This window comes from Aspergillus nomiae (genome assembly GCF_001204775.2).
Source record: "Aspergillus nomiae NRRL 13137 chromosome Unknown contig00023, whole genome shotgun sequence".
Lineage (NCBI taxonomy): Eukaryota > Fungi > Ascomycota > Eurotiomycetes > Eurotiales > Aspergillaceae > Aspergillus > Aspergillus nomiae.
In genome coordinates, this window is record NW_015378078.1 from 56,595 (window position 1) to 72,786 (window position 16,192).

General features: G+C 49.7%; 5 protein-coding genes across 5 annotated transcripts; 1 reads left to right on the plus strand and 4 right to left on the minus strand.

Moving 5' to 3' along the window:
- Nucleotides 1-36: 36 nt before the first annotated feature.
- On the minus strand, nt 37-1,160 carry ANOM_001750 (uncharacterized protein; the record flags this gene model as incomplete). Its single annotated transcript, XM_015547007.1, has 4 exons — nt 37-398; nt 458-593; nt 694-876; nt 1,050-1,160. 4 exons carry the CDS (start codon nt 1,158-1,160, stop codon nt 37-39), a joined length of 792 nt encoding a protein of 263 aa, XP_015410780.1.
- A 639-nt stretch (nt 1,161-1,799) lies between these two features.
- On the minus strand, nt 1,800-7,842 carry ANOM_001751 (uncharacterized protein; the record flags this gene model as incomplete). Its single annotated transcript, XM_015547008.1, has 21 exons — nt 1,800-2,017; nt 2,076-2,214; nt 2,276-2,813; nt 2,870-3,634; nt 3,686-3,922; nt 3,974-4,553; nt 4,624-4,765; nt 5,652-5,849; nt 5,904-5,977; nt 6,030-6,151; nt 6,204-6,249; nt 6,299-6,390; nt 6,446-6,454; nt 6,509-6,692; nt 6,739-6,838; nt 6,891-6,930; nt 6,984-7,130; nt 7,180-7,290; nt 7,340-7,464; nt 7,517-7,572; nt 7,623-7,842. The coding sequence occupies 21 exons, from the start codon at nt 7,840-7,842 to the stop codon at nt 1,800-1,802; spliced, it is 4,143 nt and encodes a 1,380-aa protein (XP_015410781.1).
- Nucleotides 7,843-10,784: 2,942 nt separating this feature from the next.
- Nucleotides 10,785-12,923, plus strand: ANOM_001752 (serine/threonine-protein kinase; the record flags this gene model as incomplete). The annotated part of the gene is made up of 5 exons (XM_015547009.1): nt 10,785-10,948; nt 11,026-11,816; nt 11,871-11,958; nt 12,009-12,240; nt 12,316-12,923. 5 exons carry the CDS (start codon nt 10,785-10,787, stop codon nt 12,751-12,753), a joined length of 1,713 nt encoding a protein of 570 aa, XP_015410782.1. The 3' UTR covers nt 12,754-12,923.
- Nucleotides 12,924-13,238: 315 nt separating this feature from the next.
- Nucleotides 13,239-13,816, minus strand: ANOM_001753 (MGMT family protein; the record flags this gene model as incomplete). The annotated part of the gene is made up of 3 exons (XM_015547010.1): nt 13,239-13,410; nt 13,498-13,621; nt 13,702-13,816. 3 exons carry the CDS (start codon nt 13,814-13,816, stop codon nt 13,239-13,241), a joined length of 411 nt encoding a protein of 136 aa, XP_015410783.1.
- A 415-nt stretch (nt 13,817-14,231) lies between these two features.
- ANOM_001754 (aldehyde dehydrogenase family protein) lies at nt 14,232-15,879 on the minus strand (the record flags this gene model as incomplete). Its single annotated transcript, XM_015547011.1, has 4 exons — nt 14,232-15,131; nt 15,188-15,621; nt 15,690-15,759; nt 15,826-15,879. 4 exons carry the CDS (start codon nt 15,877-15,879, stop codon nt 14,232-14,234), a joined length of 1,458 nt encoding a protein of 485 aa, XP_015410784.1.
- Between the last annotated feature and the right edge of the window lie 313 nt (nt 15,880-16,192).

Sequence of the window (16,192 nt, forward strand, 5' to 3'; positions counted from 1 at the left end):
TATGCCAAGTCTCAAGACGACGTACAGCCATGTAGCTCAGATCCAATCGAAATCTGCACCATCAGATTGCAGAAACCTGGCCGCCTGCGATATCCAATTATCCTCCTTGTTTCTATCGCTATAAGACGCCGGTATCCGTGAGGCCAGACCAGAGCTAGCATGCCATAACTCGTCGCTATCCGGCATGGCAAATTGTAGGTCGGCCAAGGAAAGAAGTTTCACGTCATCGACGCGGCATCGGCGGCATACTTTGTACAGGGCCAAGGCGAAACGTTTGACTTCCTCAATACCGACCCAGATAAAACGTCCGGCACTGAGGCAGAGTTGAAGTGCGCGAACATAGTCGGATAGGAAAACATGTTTCGCTGCAGGCAGCTGCGGACCAGCGCGACCAGAAGCTGGGAGGGAATTTCAGGAAGACTTTGTTTCATTCGGAGGTCTAGTCGATCCTGGCCACCTTGTAGAAGAGCGAAAATGAGGTGTAGCAGTATCCCCTGGTAGGTTGCCATCGGCCAGGGATCGATAGATCCGGGAGTATTAGAATGACAACCCTGTTGCTGTTCGCCACGCCGGCTTGATACATCCCATCGATCCTATCCGAGAACCTTATGTTAATGAAGAAAAACAAAAACGAACCCAAAAACTAGCACGAAGGAAAGATTAATGGAACGGAACGTTTATCATGAAGCTAACCTTCTGTTGATAGATAGACGTGGTCAGCTGTGCATGCAGATCCATCGCCGAGTGCTGGCCACCCTCGGACACCCACAATCCCATCATCGCGACCGATTGTAGGAGGAACGCAGGTTCATTATTAGGATCAAACGTAGCTCTGTGGAGGAACGGCCAGTAGGGATGAAATTTCTCGAAATACGCCTGGATGTAGGGCAGTATTCTATTCGGACTTTTCTCAATAGATCCAGAGTGCCGCCTTAAGCCAAGACTTGCCGAGGCAGGGTGTACAAGCGAGCTTTGTGAACTTTGTCCTTCACAGCGCTCAGCAGACTGTGTAAAGGAGCACTGAAGCCCTCGCTGCACACAGGCTGCACAGGGAGCATCCAAATTTCCGTCACATCTCGATCTTCGCGAGCGACAATAACTGCACGCCTGGGCTGCACGGCCGCGAGGAATGTCCTTGTTTTGATGGTGTGTACGGACATGTTGGCGGAGCGTGTCACTGTTGCACCGTTACTATCGATTCACATCGTTGCCTCGGAGGTGGAATAAGGATGGTATTGGCATTCCAGGCCTATTAAAGGCTCTCTCGATGGTAGATACTCACTTCCGACCAAATGTCTTATCACAAAATGGGCATTGAGGGGAGTTTGCTTCAGAATGGCATTTTGCGTGGCGGATAAGGTGTTCCTTGCGGCGATAGCGTAATCCACAGTGGCATTGAAAAACCGGCTCCATCGTCGTCATTGTATGGATTCTGTACTTCTTACCTCATTGGTAATAGCTCAGTCTAGCGTAAGGGAGCTTTAAAGGGCCAGAATGGATGTAGTGTGTAGTGTCTCTGGGTGGTGCAAGAAGATTGCATAGTGGAGCTGGGTTGCCGATGGGATCCCGAATGAATAATCACTGCCGGCTTTTTGCTCCACGATACTGTCATTTGTATTTACCTTTAAACGACACAAAATGACATTAAATTTCTGCTTTGTTACCTTGTTTCCTCAAGTGTCAGGAAAGAAAATTGATATCATTTGGTCACTATGATTTTGTACGCGTTGATAGAAGGACATACTTGCTAGGTGCTGTTGCAATAAATATACACAGGCCATAGAATAGAACCTCCAACATCAGCGAGGCTTCTTCTCATGCTTCAATCGAACTCCTTCCTCATAAGTTTTCCATTTCTCCAAGACAGCCATCTTCTCCTCCTGTGATGCAGCCTGAGATTCTGCCACCCCTTGCCTGATGCGACATTTGACAATGTAGCCCTGTCGGTCCGCTCCATATGAATGTTCAATGGCTCGATGTACGCCATTAAGCGGGTAGCCGATCAAGCCAAAAATACCTAGAATGCCCATTATGATCAGATTGATTGAATGCAGAAGATCAAGGACAACTCTTACCAGCCTGAGGTTTAATGATCAAGCCACCTAAACCTTTCCCTACGCCTTTGGTCATCCCACCAAACCCACCATCTTTCCACCCGCGGCTGGGTTGCGTTACAACACCAGTGACACCGTCATAGCAGCCGTATCCGAGTTCCTAGGCCAATTAGCATGACAAGTGCTATTCAATTACGTATGAATGCTCGCGGAACAAGTACCTTTCCGGCCGCAACAAATCCCGACCGAATGCCGGTCACCTCAGGTAGCTCGCGCACAGTTTCGTCATTGTAGAATCGTGGAGCAATATGCGCGAACTGAGAAAACAACAGGGTGACCCCCATGGGCACTTCAACCACCCAGTTCAGCACCCTGCGACCCAGATAACTCGAGTTAATCACTACCCGCTGCAAGGGATTTCGCTTGACAACCATCGAGGGTGTTCCTTCCTGCGACTGCGTGGTCGTCGAGGATGACAAACTAGCGGTCTCCTTGGAATCATCATTAGTTTGCGCACGCTCCTTTTCTGAGGTTGCACTCGGCGCTGCGTCAGAGGCTGGCTGCGTGAACATGGCTCTACGCGCCTCGCAGGATGGCAAGTTGTAGTTCTCCGCAAAACGGTCCGCAGCCGGACTCGCGATATTGTGGATTGCGTCAATGGGCACGTCGACGAGCCCGGTGAGGAAATTGCTCATGGCACCGGTGAAGCTGTCCGTCCCTTCACAGCCTTGTCTTATGTCGTAGCGTTTTCCACGGTACCTGTGGAATATATGTTAGCACACGGGGAAGCGTCCAACACAGACGGTATTGCATACAATTTGACATCTTTCGGGTTGAGCTTCTTCTGCTGGACCAGGTAAGTAGCTGCAAAGGCACTGAGCAGTATCTTGGTTCGTCTAACACGCCAGACAGCGGCACGATCAGGACATAGCATGCACTGCATCCGACGAAGATCGAGTTGGCTATGAAAGCTCGCTAAGCAATCGCGGGCGCCGTCCTCCGCGCACATTTTCTCGGCCAGGATCTGCGCTTTCTGGATGGTGGAGGTCTTCAAACAGAAGTGGATCGCATCGGCCAGACGATCGGCAGTAAGCTTTTTGTGGGGGATGGGCGACGGTCCTGCTCCGTTATGCTCAATCAGGGCACCCCAGAAGGGCTGGTCTCCGAAGAAAGGGACAATGGTAGTTGGCCGGCCTAGGGAAAGGCCTGCAGCTGTGGTGCCTGCGCCTCCGTGGTGGATTACACAGGAAACCCGTGTGAATAGCCAGTCGTGAGGACAGTTTCCGAGGAAGAAGACGTCCGGGCGATTGATGCTTTCGGCTCCGAGACCACCCCATCCCTTGGAGATCAGTGCGCGTTGGCCGGTCATTTCAACAGCGTCTAGAATCATCTTGGTCAGAGCATCCGGGTCATCGACCACGATAGAGCCGAATCCAATATAGACTGGTGGCGGGCCTGCAGCTAAGAACTCAACCAGGTCTGCGGGAGGCACGAAGTCGGTGTTTGCGGCTAGGAAGTTGAAACCCGTTACCTCGATATGCTCCTGCCAATCTTCTGGCTTTGGTAGGAGTGAGGGTGACCTATAGCATTCACTTAATGGTTGGATTCAGGTACGGGGACAGCATACGAACCACATGTAGGTGAAGGGAACGCGCAACCGGGAAATCAGACTTGGAGCGCGCATAACATCCAACTGCTCCAAACCCAGCTCGAAGCGACGAAACGAATTAACGAGATCGCCGACACCTTCCCAGATAACCATCTCCATCAGACCGTAAGAAGCGAAATTTGCTACCGACGGCTTGATATCGCCCACCCGGATATTTGCTAACGGGTGCGAAAAGGCTTGAGTAGGGGACCATGGCATTCTAAAGCCATCAGCAGCTGCAACTCAAGAGAGCCATGCAGTAGAGACTAACGTGAACATTAGATGCAATGGAATGGCCAGTTTCTCTGCACAGTGGATATGGGCAAAGCTGGGCGGATTCGCGACGATAGCATCGGCCACGAATGGTGCCGCCGTGATTGCCTCGTCACTAGTCATATCGATACCTTCGCCAGCTTCAAAACAAGATCTCCAGCACCCGCCGAGCATTATCCTAATGTCTCTGCGACGTTTTCCGACCCCCCCTTGCCTAAGAGTCTCCATCTTTGGGATCAGCTTGTCATTCTTCACCATAAACGACATGAGCTCAGCCGGATCGCCCCCGATATTGAAGAACTCCAGTCCATTGCGCTTCACAAAATCCCGGAATACCAGATGAGTTGCTAGTCTCACGCGGTGTCCATGTCTTTTCATAGCTCGACCCAAGGCGATGAATGGTTGCACGTCGCCGCGCGAGCCCACGACGTGAATCACCACGTTTAGCCGAACTGGAAAAGGAGTATCGTCACGTTGAACCTGCGATGGGCGACGGGTTGTCTTTCGCTGGAGAGCATCCAACAGGCCAGCTACCTGAGGGTCGTCCTCGTTAAGCGAGATATCCACGCGACCGTCATCTGCGGGAATGACGACATGTTAGCTCCACTCGTGGCAGAAAGTATAGCTAATAATAAACGTATATCAGACCTGTGACCTGTGCGTTTGCGTTAAAGCCGTCAGTCTTGAGCTGCTCCGGGCCCTTCGACCCTGGAGCAAGAGCTAGTGGGATATTCGGCGCTGCTGCAACGTTCGCCATTTCAGCGGTATGATCTTTCCATGAAACAGCCGTCTAGATCCGCATGTTCATCTTTAATAAAGCTTGGTCGGCTGTGGCAAAGATAAAGTTGGCTCATGACGTAGCAGGCAGACTGGTAGAGAGTTTGAGAGTTTTGTTCGTCATTGTATACAGTGCAGGAATGTATGAATACCTGGCTTCCCCGTCTCGTAGTTCCATATCTTCTCCAAAACAGCAAGCCGGCGTGCGCTAGACATTGAGTAGTAATACATAACAATGCATTATCCAAGCACGACACTCGAATGACAGGAAATTGTCCATCTGCAACGTAATAGCAGCATTAGCTTTTCCGCACCAAGAACTCGGCATACCGATCCATGGGTGTGGATTCGGGAACCAGACCCGACTTTCCGTCCAGAGATTGGTAATTCTCATATAATCGGATTTGGTAAATGCCTCATATGTTTTTAGACTCCGTGCCATGGTTGCTGTGGCTTCTTGATAGCTAACTTTCTACAGTTGGATTTACATCACTGCCATTGTAGAATCTCCACAGACTGAGACTAGGGCCATGTTCGAATACTACTCAATCATTCGTCGAATCTCTGGGAAACACGCGAATTGAGATATTTGAATGTGACACACCAGCCAGTAGAGCATATGGTGTTAAATTATTTCCGTACACATTAAGATAAACAAGCGTGTTGGAGGATAGGTGACACTATAGACATCCAAGCGTATACTAAAATATATACATGGCAGATCAATGCCTCTGTAGACGGAGTGTGTTAACTGTGCTTCATGACTCCCTCCTCGGGCGATCCCCATTGACTAGTTTGTTCATACTCTCCTCCATCCTGTTATATTTTCGGAAACACAAAAAGAATATGATAGCCGCCACCAGCATAGTCGCACTGAGCGATATATATTCTATCAATACCTTGGGATCCACAGATGTCGGCGAAAGAGAAACACCAATGGAAGAACCGAATGCGCCGGCCAGGAGAAAAAGGGACATGATAATGCTACGCATGGACTGTGGCGCTTTGGTATAAGCATACTCCATGCCGGATAGCATTGCGAACAGCTCGGCAAGACCCATCAGACAGTAAACTGGTATTTGCAAAAGTATGCTGATCTGGTTGGGGTTGTTAAGAGACACGTTTCACACCTTGGGGCTGGCGGAACTCACCCGTCGAATCGGAGAGACTCCTTTGCAACTATCGGCTGCTGGGTTTCTTTGACATGGGGAGGTCTCGTAGATCACTAGCTACGGTTAGTGAAAGATGTAATTCAGTATGATAAACAGTCTACATACGTTCCTGGAGGCCGGCCGCTAGTGCCATCGCACAAGACGACAACAGAAGGCCTGTCGCGATCCGACTAATTGGCTTGAACTTGATATGCAGGCGATGCAATGTCGGATAAACAAAGCGCTCACTGATACGGTTGTCAGTGTGGTCAACACAATGTCATAAAATATGGAACATACAACAATGGTACTGCAATGAGGACCGTGATGGGGTTAATACATCCCACTGTCTATAAGTTAGTCATGCATACATCAACCTCAACAGTCACACATACTCATATCATTCGGTATACCATGAGTGTTCATCGAGGCACCTTGACTGACAAGGTTTGAACTTGCCTGGCCACTACAAATCCAGTATAATGGACTGTTGAAATTAGCTCTCTTGATGGTCTGGTATGTTTAGATGCTTCGGCACATACAAGATCAAACTAAGCCACCTGTGAGTAACATATATCTTATACCTGTCAGCACGAAGTACTTACAATACACGACATGCCACCAGGGCACATTTAAGTTCGTCCACGAACACATCATCCCATGTCACGGAGACACCGGTCTTTTCCAGTGATGCAGGCCGGGCTGCCTCGAGATTGCCTCCGCTTCTGATACCAATCCATAGTATTCGCATTGCCTTGGTAATAGCTGATCCATTCGGAGGTCGCACAACTATCCCCATTAGCGACTGAAGAAGATAATGCATAGATATTCTTACTATAACGCGTGCGACCAGCCAGAAGCGCGATCATTGCCAGAGCCCAAAAGCATAAAGGTAGCATAAAAGCAGCCCAGAAACCCACTTTCAGCTCTAACCACTAGAGGTTTGTGAATGATAATCCAATGCTGGTGGGAAGAAAAGGGACTTACCGAGACGGGTACAACCGATAGGGCGCCTAAGTTGATTATCCTAAGATCACCGTCAGGATGGACGAAAGGAAGACAGTGAGAATGGTAACTGACCAGTAATATCGGGCATATATCGCCTGGATAGTAATGTTTGGGTCTACCAGAACCTGTTCACCATCTGGCAAGGTCTTCACGCGCGGCCCGATAGACTGATACTGCTCTGCAATCAGTGGTCCAACATTGCTCTTGATAGCACCGGTTCTGGAAACACTCAGTTATCTATTCCGTCCTGGGGTTGTATCAACCTTACCCCAGCCCGATCAAGATCAACGCGGCCACAAGCCCGGGGAAACCAGCTCCGTTCTCCAGACTCCCTGGGAGAGAAGTGGCAAATAAAATCAATACCCCGCCTGCCGATAGTCTATCAAGATTGTCAGTATATGGCCTACGCTGTACGTAAACTATCATACCCAGTTCCTAGAATGATAGTTTTGAACCGACCCAGAAAGCTATCTGCTATGATACCCATTAGAACCGGAGATAGGTAGCACCATGTAACAAAAATGTAGTTGATGCTCGTCGCTATTGTCTGGCCCTAATCTGTCGTTAACGAAATCCAAGTAAGTTTCTATCACTGTCACGCGCACCATTCCCAGTGCTCCCGGGTGCGATGGATCGTCCCGGGGATTCTGAATATAGTTCTCTGGAACCCAAGTCAGTAGGCCAGCTAGCCATGAGGTGGGTCTATCATACGTATTGGTGCTGATACCGACCGATAGGTAAATCTCTCGGCCAGCTCTGCAGCGGCCACTAGAAATATATCCATAGAGATGTCATCGCGCACTAGTCGCAGATCCGAGTGTTCCACCGCTGGCTCTACCCACCTCCCTGGCGGGGGATCGTCGCCTAAGAGCGTTTGCCCTGACGAGGCTTGGCTCTCTTTTGACACGCTTTTCCAGGACTTGGATTCCATGATGGTTCAGAACCCATGCGAAAGTTCTCCTCCATCTCCAGGTATGGTCCAATGAGTGCCAGCCGGGATATTTAAAGCTGCCAGGCACACAAACACAATGTGGGATTTTCCGCTATATTACCTATAGCGAGTGGGTCCTACTCTACAACCACTGGAATGTATATGCGTGGACAGATACATAGTCTGATATGGACGCAAGGCATGAGGGTATCACGCCATTACCACTCTTGGTGCAGCAATTCATGGTCTACATATATGTTTTTGCGCAAATGGCCTTCGCCATCGACACCACCAGTGATCGATGTTTGAAGGTTGCACTGGCCGATCACACTGCAAGGGACATGTATCATGGCTGATAAAGTGGGATGACCAAGACTCTGTAGCCTTATGGGAAAGGGTTCGTTCAGGAATACCCGCAAATGGGGCAACGACCATCACGCCTTTGGCGACTGTGATGTCACGAGATAGGTAGTTTCTATCAGAGGCTGGAGGGTATCCCTATGCAGGAGCTATCGCTGCGGGAATGTGGAGACTCGAAACTGTTCCTTTCCATCAGATATCTGCTGATTGGGCAGTTCAATCTCCGTACGACCTTGACTGCAAGGGCACATTCATAAAACTCGCAAGCCCACAGCGTAGCTGTAGGACTCGGGATATTTGGATGGCCTGCGCTGGACTACACACAATGATCCTATCCTGTACCTGTCGCCAAGTACTAATGGAGACTGCGCGGGGAGTGAGCGTACATCTTGTCTTTCAGATGGTAGGTTTACGTGGCATTTCTAACCAGCATTCTCTGGGGGGATACAAAATAGAATTTCTCACCTTAACCAAAGTGTATATAACGTTATTCCTGTGGACCATTGCGCAAGAATACCAACGCCTAGTTTTATATCAAATAACAGGATTTTGTTGAGCACTAGTTCTGTTGCTGAGGGTTATCAGAAAACACCAAGTCGGGATGCACCAACCCACGAGTGCGACAGGAACCTGCTGTGAATATTATCCACAACCTCGACATATCTTCTTGTTCCAAATACACTCTCTGGAGAGACGATCGCCCTGACATGGGAAGGACCCTCGAAATAAATGTGGGGTAGAGTTGAGGACTGGCTGTCTCTATATGCTGCACTATCACTTGGCATGCGCAATCCCTGGGCAGCATACCACGCGCGGCGATCATTTTAATCAGGTTTGGTTCCCGACAACCAGCGTGGTAGTACAGCAGTATTGTAGTCTTGCACTAATCGTAGCGACTCTGAGGAGTCACACGGCAGACAGACGAGAGAGCTTCCAAATCAAGCTGACTAGTTCGTGCCGTCGTTATGATAACTTATCGTCGCTTATATTTAGTCTTTTCGACCCAAAATAGTAACGGTTCGGTCCATCCATAATAACGACCAGGCTAACGGCGAAGATCACAACCGATTGGGCTCATGGAGCATTCCACGCGACGAGTGTGGCATCACCGCACATCTTTCGATGCCCAAAATGGAGAGGAGGCTTGATGCCCGTGACACGCTGATGCCCCAGGCCACCACATGCTGGGCATCAAGAGCACGTGATATATTCGGCATCACGTGCGAAATCCCCGTGACTGATCCATGGAAAAATGATAATTCCGGGAGTTCCGATCGGTTGGGAGTGGCGCCGGACTGCCTAATGCGGCACTGTCACTGGTGCCCTCTGGCCCTCATCGAGTGGCCCGTGGGCGACTCAACCAGCACGGAGTCGGCGGTAGCTAAGGGCTGACGTGTAAATCTAGACCCCTGAATGGGCAGCGCAGTGACTGGTTAGCTGAAAGATATATCCAGTCCATACAGAGTCCTATGTCAATCAACACTATCGTAGTAGACATCGGTTTGATGTGTAGTAAGTAGGGAGGAGATCGTTATCAATGTCCCTGGGAGTCAGCGCAGACCGAGGATGGATATGGAGATCCGCGGGGTGGATAAGATGACTGGACCTGGTCTTATATGATCTTGACATCATCCGGTAGCATTCGATCCATCTGGATAGTAAGTGTTTCAGTCGGTATATCCACCGGGGGTTCTGTCCCCTTGTCCCTATACTCCGTAGCGCTTATACTACGGACTCCTGGTACGCCTGTTTGCGGACATCACATTTCCCAACACAAGCTGGCTTGCGATCGCTTGACAAATTAATTCGATTGAATACTTCACGATCGGTTGCTTTTGAGTTCTCCCATTCTCAATCCCACGGGTTTCTGCATCCCCTACAACTTAGTATCAGGTCGGGGGAATTCGGGCATCCTAGCAAACAGGTCGTTTGCGTCATAAAAGGATTGGGTTCCATTTGATGGCTAATCTTTTTTTCTTTTTTTTCTTTGGGACGAATTCTTTGATATAGAAAGTCTTGAATGGCTGTCACGCATTGACACTGCTTTGAAATTTCTTTCTTCGCCATTATTTCCTGTTTTGAGTCTTATTATTTGTAATATTTTCCGTTTCGTCCTAGACCGATCTTTTGGAGATTGACGAGTTTGTGATCTATCTTGGGAAGTACTCCAGTAAGTATACGGACGGTAAAAGGGTAACAACACCTGGTATTGTCAACGTACCGCCGAAAAAGATTCGAGCCCCTCTCACAATAACAACAACAACATCTTCAATCTTCAATCTTCTTCGTCGTTTCCCTCTCAACCTCTCTTCTCCCCTCTCCCTTTTTCTATTTCTCCTTTCCCTTTTGTGAATTTCTTTTACCTCCCCGCGGGACATCCTCCCCCACCCCCAACGCATTCTTCTTTCTAACCCCCGCCACTTCGTCTCGACGTTTGCGCCCGCCACCTCCAGCTGGAACCGTATCAACTTTCTCTTCGCCTTTTCGCCTCATCGCCCGTCGGCGTCAAACTTCCCTTCCCTCCGCTCCTCCCCCCATTCATTCCAACCTGATTCCCCGACCGTCGTCGCCAATCGGACATTATGGACGGGGTTGATATCACCAAGGCTGTGCTGAATAAAGGAAAGCAGATGGCCAGTGTGGCCGCATCGGCCGCCAATGGCAATGGCGGTAAGAAGCGCAGAAAAGGAACCGATTTGAAGCCAATCGTCACCAACGAAACAGCCGCTGATTCTACGACAGAGGGGTATGCTTGTTTTTCCTCCCTGTTGCGATTTTCTAGTGTGAGTTCGTCTTGTTGATCGATCGATTTCCATCCGGTAGGGCTCCCTCTCTCGCCATTCCGCAATCGCGATCCCCCTCCACCTCCTCCGTTGACGAGATCGAGACGACCGCCGAAGAGGAGGATTCAGAAGACTACTGCAAGGGCGGTTACCACCCGGTCACGGTCGGCGAAACGTATAACAACGGTCGCTATGTCGTCGTGCGCAAGTTGGGCTGGGGCCATTTCTCCACCGTCTGGTTGTCCCGCGATACCACCACCGGCAAACACGTTGCCCTCAAAGTCGTTCGTTCCGCTGCTCACTACACCGAAACCGCCATCGACGAGATCAAGCTCCTAAATCGCATTGTACAAGCTAAGCCGTCGCACCCAGGTCGCAAGCATGTCGTCAGTCTGCTCGACTCCTTCGAACACAAAGGTCCCAACGGCGTCCACGTATGTATGGTATTTGAGGTATTGGGTGAGAATCTACTCGGTTTGATTAAGCGATGGAATCACCGCGGTATTCCGATGCCGCTGGTAAAACAGATTACGAAACAGGTCCTCCTGGGATTGGACTATCTCCACCGCGAATGCGGTATTATCCACACTGATCTGAAGCCGGAGAATGTGTTGATCGAGATCGGCGATGTGGAACAGATTGTGAAGACATACGTGAAGGAGGAGCAGAAGAAGGAGCACAAAGAGGATAACCGCAATGGCCGGCGGCGGCGCAGGACCCTAATCACGGGGAGTCAACCGTTGCCGAGTCCACTCAACACCACCTTTGATTTCAAACACAGCTCGCACCACTCGCAGAGTAGTCTGAGTCAGATGATCAATGAGGAGTCGGGTACGTATCGAGCACTCCAGGGTCGTTTCGCGACCGCCTACTGACCCGCTGCAGAACCTGCCCCGTCAGAGAAGTCATCCATGAGAGAAATGCTAGGCATCAAGGATGAAGATGAGAAACAGAAGCAACGAGAAAAGACTGCGTATGCTCCATGTCCCGTCGGGAACCGCAACGGTGGCTAACCTTCGCTAGTGACCTCCTTGAACGCGAAGTATCCGGCATCTCTTTGAATAAATCCTCCAAAGAAGTGAAAGATGAACCCGAATGCGATATTATCTCGGTCAAGATTGCTGATTTGGGGAATGCCTGCTGGGTCGGCCACCACTTTACGAACGACATCCAAACACGACAGTATCGCTCGCCCGAGGTCATTCTCGGGTCCAAGTGGGGTGCGAGTACGGATGTATGGAGTATGGCGTGCATGGTATGTTCGACGGAATTATGCTCAGCGCGATGGGGTTGCGCCCCGACCGGAGGGTTTCTGCTCACCAATGTCTAGGTCTTCGAGCTCATCACGGGTGATTACCTTTTCGATCCGCAATCTGGTACAAAATACGGCAAAGACGACGATCACATTGCACAGATCATCGAACTACTCGGTCCCTTCCCCAAATCACTCTGCCTCTCTGGCAAGTGGTCGCAAGAGATCTTTAACCGCAAGGGCGAATTGCGCAACATCCATCGACTGCGTCATTGGGCCCTACCCGACGTCCTTCGGGAGAAGTACCATTTCTCGGCCGAAGAGAGTATGCGCATCAGTGAATTCTTGTTGCCCATGTTGGAAATCCCGCCCGAACGACGTGCCAATGCTGGTGGGATGGCATCGCATGCGTGGATGAAGGACACGGCAGGGATGGATGCCGTCGACCTGGGCGTTCCCCCCGGCAGTCGGGGCGAAGGGATCGAAGGATGGGCGTCCGAGGTGAAGCGGCGGTAGACTTGACGACAACAGCGTGATGACTTTTCCTTTGAATGGTGGCTGTTCTTGCTTGATTTACCCTGCGGATGTATCCATTTTGGTTCGGCCGTTTCTCTGGATGTTTTATGACACCTTGACATGACGCGCATGCTCTTCGTTACCCTTTTCTGTTCTTTTTTCTACTACCATCTTTCCTTTATCTCTTTCACTACATAGAGTCTTGATATCATGTCTACCTCTACATCTGTCATCGTCGGGTCGGCTAGTCAATGGGGACTTGCGTTAGACATAAAAGACCTTTTGACGTCAGGCCTATATTCATTCCTTTCGACTGTTTAGGTAAATGCTTGTGTGGCAGCAACTTCATAACAAGGGAGGATATACTATACTATATGGCGATCGGATATATTCAGTCCACGACCCAATGTTGGCGATGCTTATGAAATGAGTGTTCTATACAGAGACGGAGTACTAATTAACCCGTCGTACATTCATAACCAACGTTACCCATCTACTACATCCTCCAGTTCACTTTCATCCTCCTCACTGGGCAACACCGAAGGAAACCAGCCAAACCGAGCCAAATCCACGTAGAACTCCCCCATAGCATCCGTCTCAACCTGGATTCCCTCCTCTCTCAATGCCTCCGCCTGTCGTTCCGCACTGCCGGGTTCCCTATTCACATCAGTACCGATCAACCCTACAAACATACTCCCACGAAAGCCAAGCGCTCCCTAGCAATAGGAAAAAGATAGTAGGTACCTATGCGAAATCATGCCTTTCGAATTAATCACCCTCTGCCAGGGCACATTGCCCGAATGATAGTACTCTTCCGAATTCGAAGGGAGATGTTTCAAACAAATCCCCACCTGACGGGGTCGTTGCGCTACATATCTTTAGTATCATCTTTATATCGCAGTGATATCTCTATATGATCATAGAAACAATATAGAAAAGTAAACCTACGATACCCAAGAAGAAGAGCAATATGGCCATAGGACGTCACTTTGCCTGGCGGGATTTCCTGCACCGCGGAGTAGACGGCGTTGAACCAGTGTTCGGCTTCGTCTGTGCGGGGCATTGGTTCTTTTGCTACTTTGTATATTGGGTTGAGGAAGAAATAAGAGGGGTTGTACCGTGTGTTTTGTTCAGTTGAAGGAGGTTCGTATGTTATGGATTCAATCATTGGGCTGGATTCGATTGGGTGCGGGGTGCCGCTTTAAGGGTTCCCGGTGGAACTACACCTGATGGTCGAGACTCGAGTGTTGCTATGTAGATTCCAAATAGCTATCTCCATTGGGCTATTGGCAATTTAGGTATTTATATTGTATAGTAGTTCCTGGACAAGTGAGATTGAGTGTTTGAAGGCTGGACATATTTACATTCAGTAGTAAGGTGGCCCTTCGGATGCGTTTATATATTGCAGCTCATCATCTGCCGATAAGATGGACTGAAGTATGGTAGTGATTACACAATCCACAAACATCGTACTTGACTTAGAGTCCCTCAACCCTCAAATGTACAGTTTTCGTTTCAAGGTAGTTATCGAGACTGTGATGGATGCCTTCCCTCCCAATACCACTGGCCTTGTATCCACCAAAGGGCATATCAAACGCACCAGTCGGACTCGTGCAGTTGATGCCCACGGTACCAGCCTCCATAGACGTAGCAAAGCGCATAGCCCGGTTCAAATCTCGCGTGTAGACCGCAGCATAAAGCCCAAACTCGGATGAGTTTACCATCTTAATGACCTCGGCTTCGGTCTCGAACACGTTGATATTAACCACCGGCCCGAATATCTCCTCCTTCATGATCTGGGAGCTCTCTGGCGTATTCGCGAAGATCGTCGGCGGGATAAAGTAGCCTTTTTGGTCAGGGACATCGCCTCCTCCAAGGATGAGTTCGCCGTCTTTCTTGCCCAGCTCTATGTAGCGTTTCACAATGTTGAACTGGGTTTCATCGGCCTGCGGACCGTGGTTTACGCAGGGTTTTGTGGGATCGCCCATCGACACGGACTGGAGATTGGCCTTGAACAGAGGGATAAATTGATCGGCGATGGAAGTATGGACATAGATTCGAGAGTTGGCCATGCACACTTGGCCGCTGTTCGTTTGGATACTATACGCTGACTCCTTCGCCGCCTTTTCTAGGTCCGCATCTGGGAATATAACAGTCGGGGACTTGCCTCCGAGCTCAAAGATCACATTCTTCAGGTTGGAGTTGGCCGCTGCCTTTTGGATAAGACGGCCTGTGCGCCCCGAGCCCGTGAAAGTGATCACTCGAACGTCCATATGATGTGCGAGAGTGTTGCCGGAGATGTGGCCGTGACCAGACAGGACATTGATCACACCTGGGGGAAATCCAGCACGTTGAATGAGGTGAGCAACTTTGGCCGACTGAGACGGAGTTAGAATTAAGGACAGCACAAATCCAATACGGGGAGTGTGCTTACAGTCAACGGCGCCTTTTCGCTACTCTTAATGACGACCGTATTTCCGGCCGCGATCGCAGGCGCCACTTTGTTTATGAAGAAGTTAACTGGGACATTCCAAGGGATGATGGCCGCAACAACCCCATACGGCTGCCTCAGGGTCATATTGATGAATCCTGGCGTGTTCAGACTTGTTTGGCCCTGGCCATGCCAGCCGCAGGAGGCGAAATACTGCAGCTTTTCTGCAGCAGCCTTCGCATCCCAGTATTCCGAGATGGGTCGTCCCATGGAGATGGCCTCGAGATATGCTAGCTCCTTTTCGGATTCGAGAATGAGATCGGCGAGCTTCAACATGTACGCCCCCCGGTCGTGCGGCGAGAGGCTCGACCATGCTGGGAACGCTGCCTGGGCCGCTGCGACGGCGTCGTTTGTATCCTCCACCGAGGCTTCAGAGACTAAAGGAGGTACGGTTGTAAGTCATAGCCTGGTTCTTTGATTTTCGGTAGACGGCATGGCAGCTTACCTAAAGCGACTGTTTCCAGGGTAGCCGGTGATTTCAATGGAAATGTTCCCCCATCTGAAGCAGGGCGAAACTGGAGGAGAAAATCTATCAGCCATTGGGCTATGTATACGTATATTCAATAGTCAATTCCACCAACCTCGCCATTAATGAAGAGACGCGTTTCAATCTCAGTTGGTGCTTCAGAAGCCATGGCTTGTGATGATTGTCCTGAAAAGCAGGAAGACCAATATATAGAAGTAGAAAGACCTGAATGCTCTGCACCGCGTATCAATTGTAAATAATATTCCTGGTTAATGAAATATCTTCATCTTCGACAAAAGGGTCCACATTTAAACAAATGGGGAGAAACAACTGCCGAGGAGATTAGATCCAATCTTAATTCCGACACTAAAATCCGTTATCTCCCGGCCCAAGTGGGTTTAGTATGCACATCCAAATGTAAAATATGTGGAAGTAGGTTTGCGAACAGGTTACAGTAGAGTTCACTGCAAGATAAAATGTCA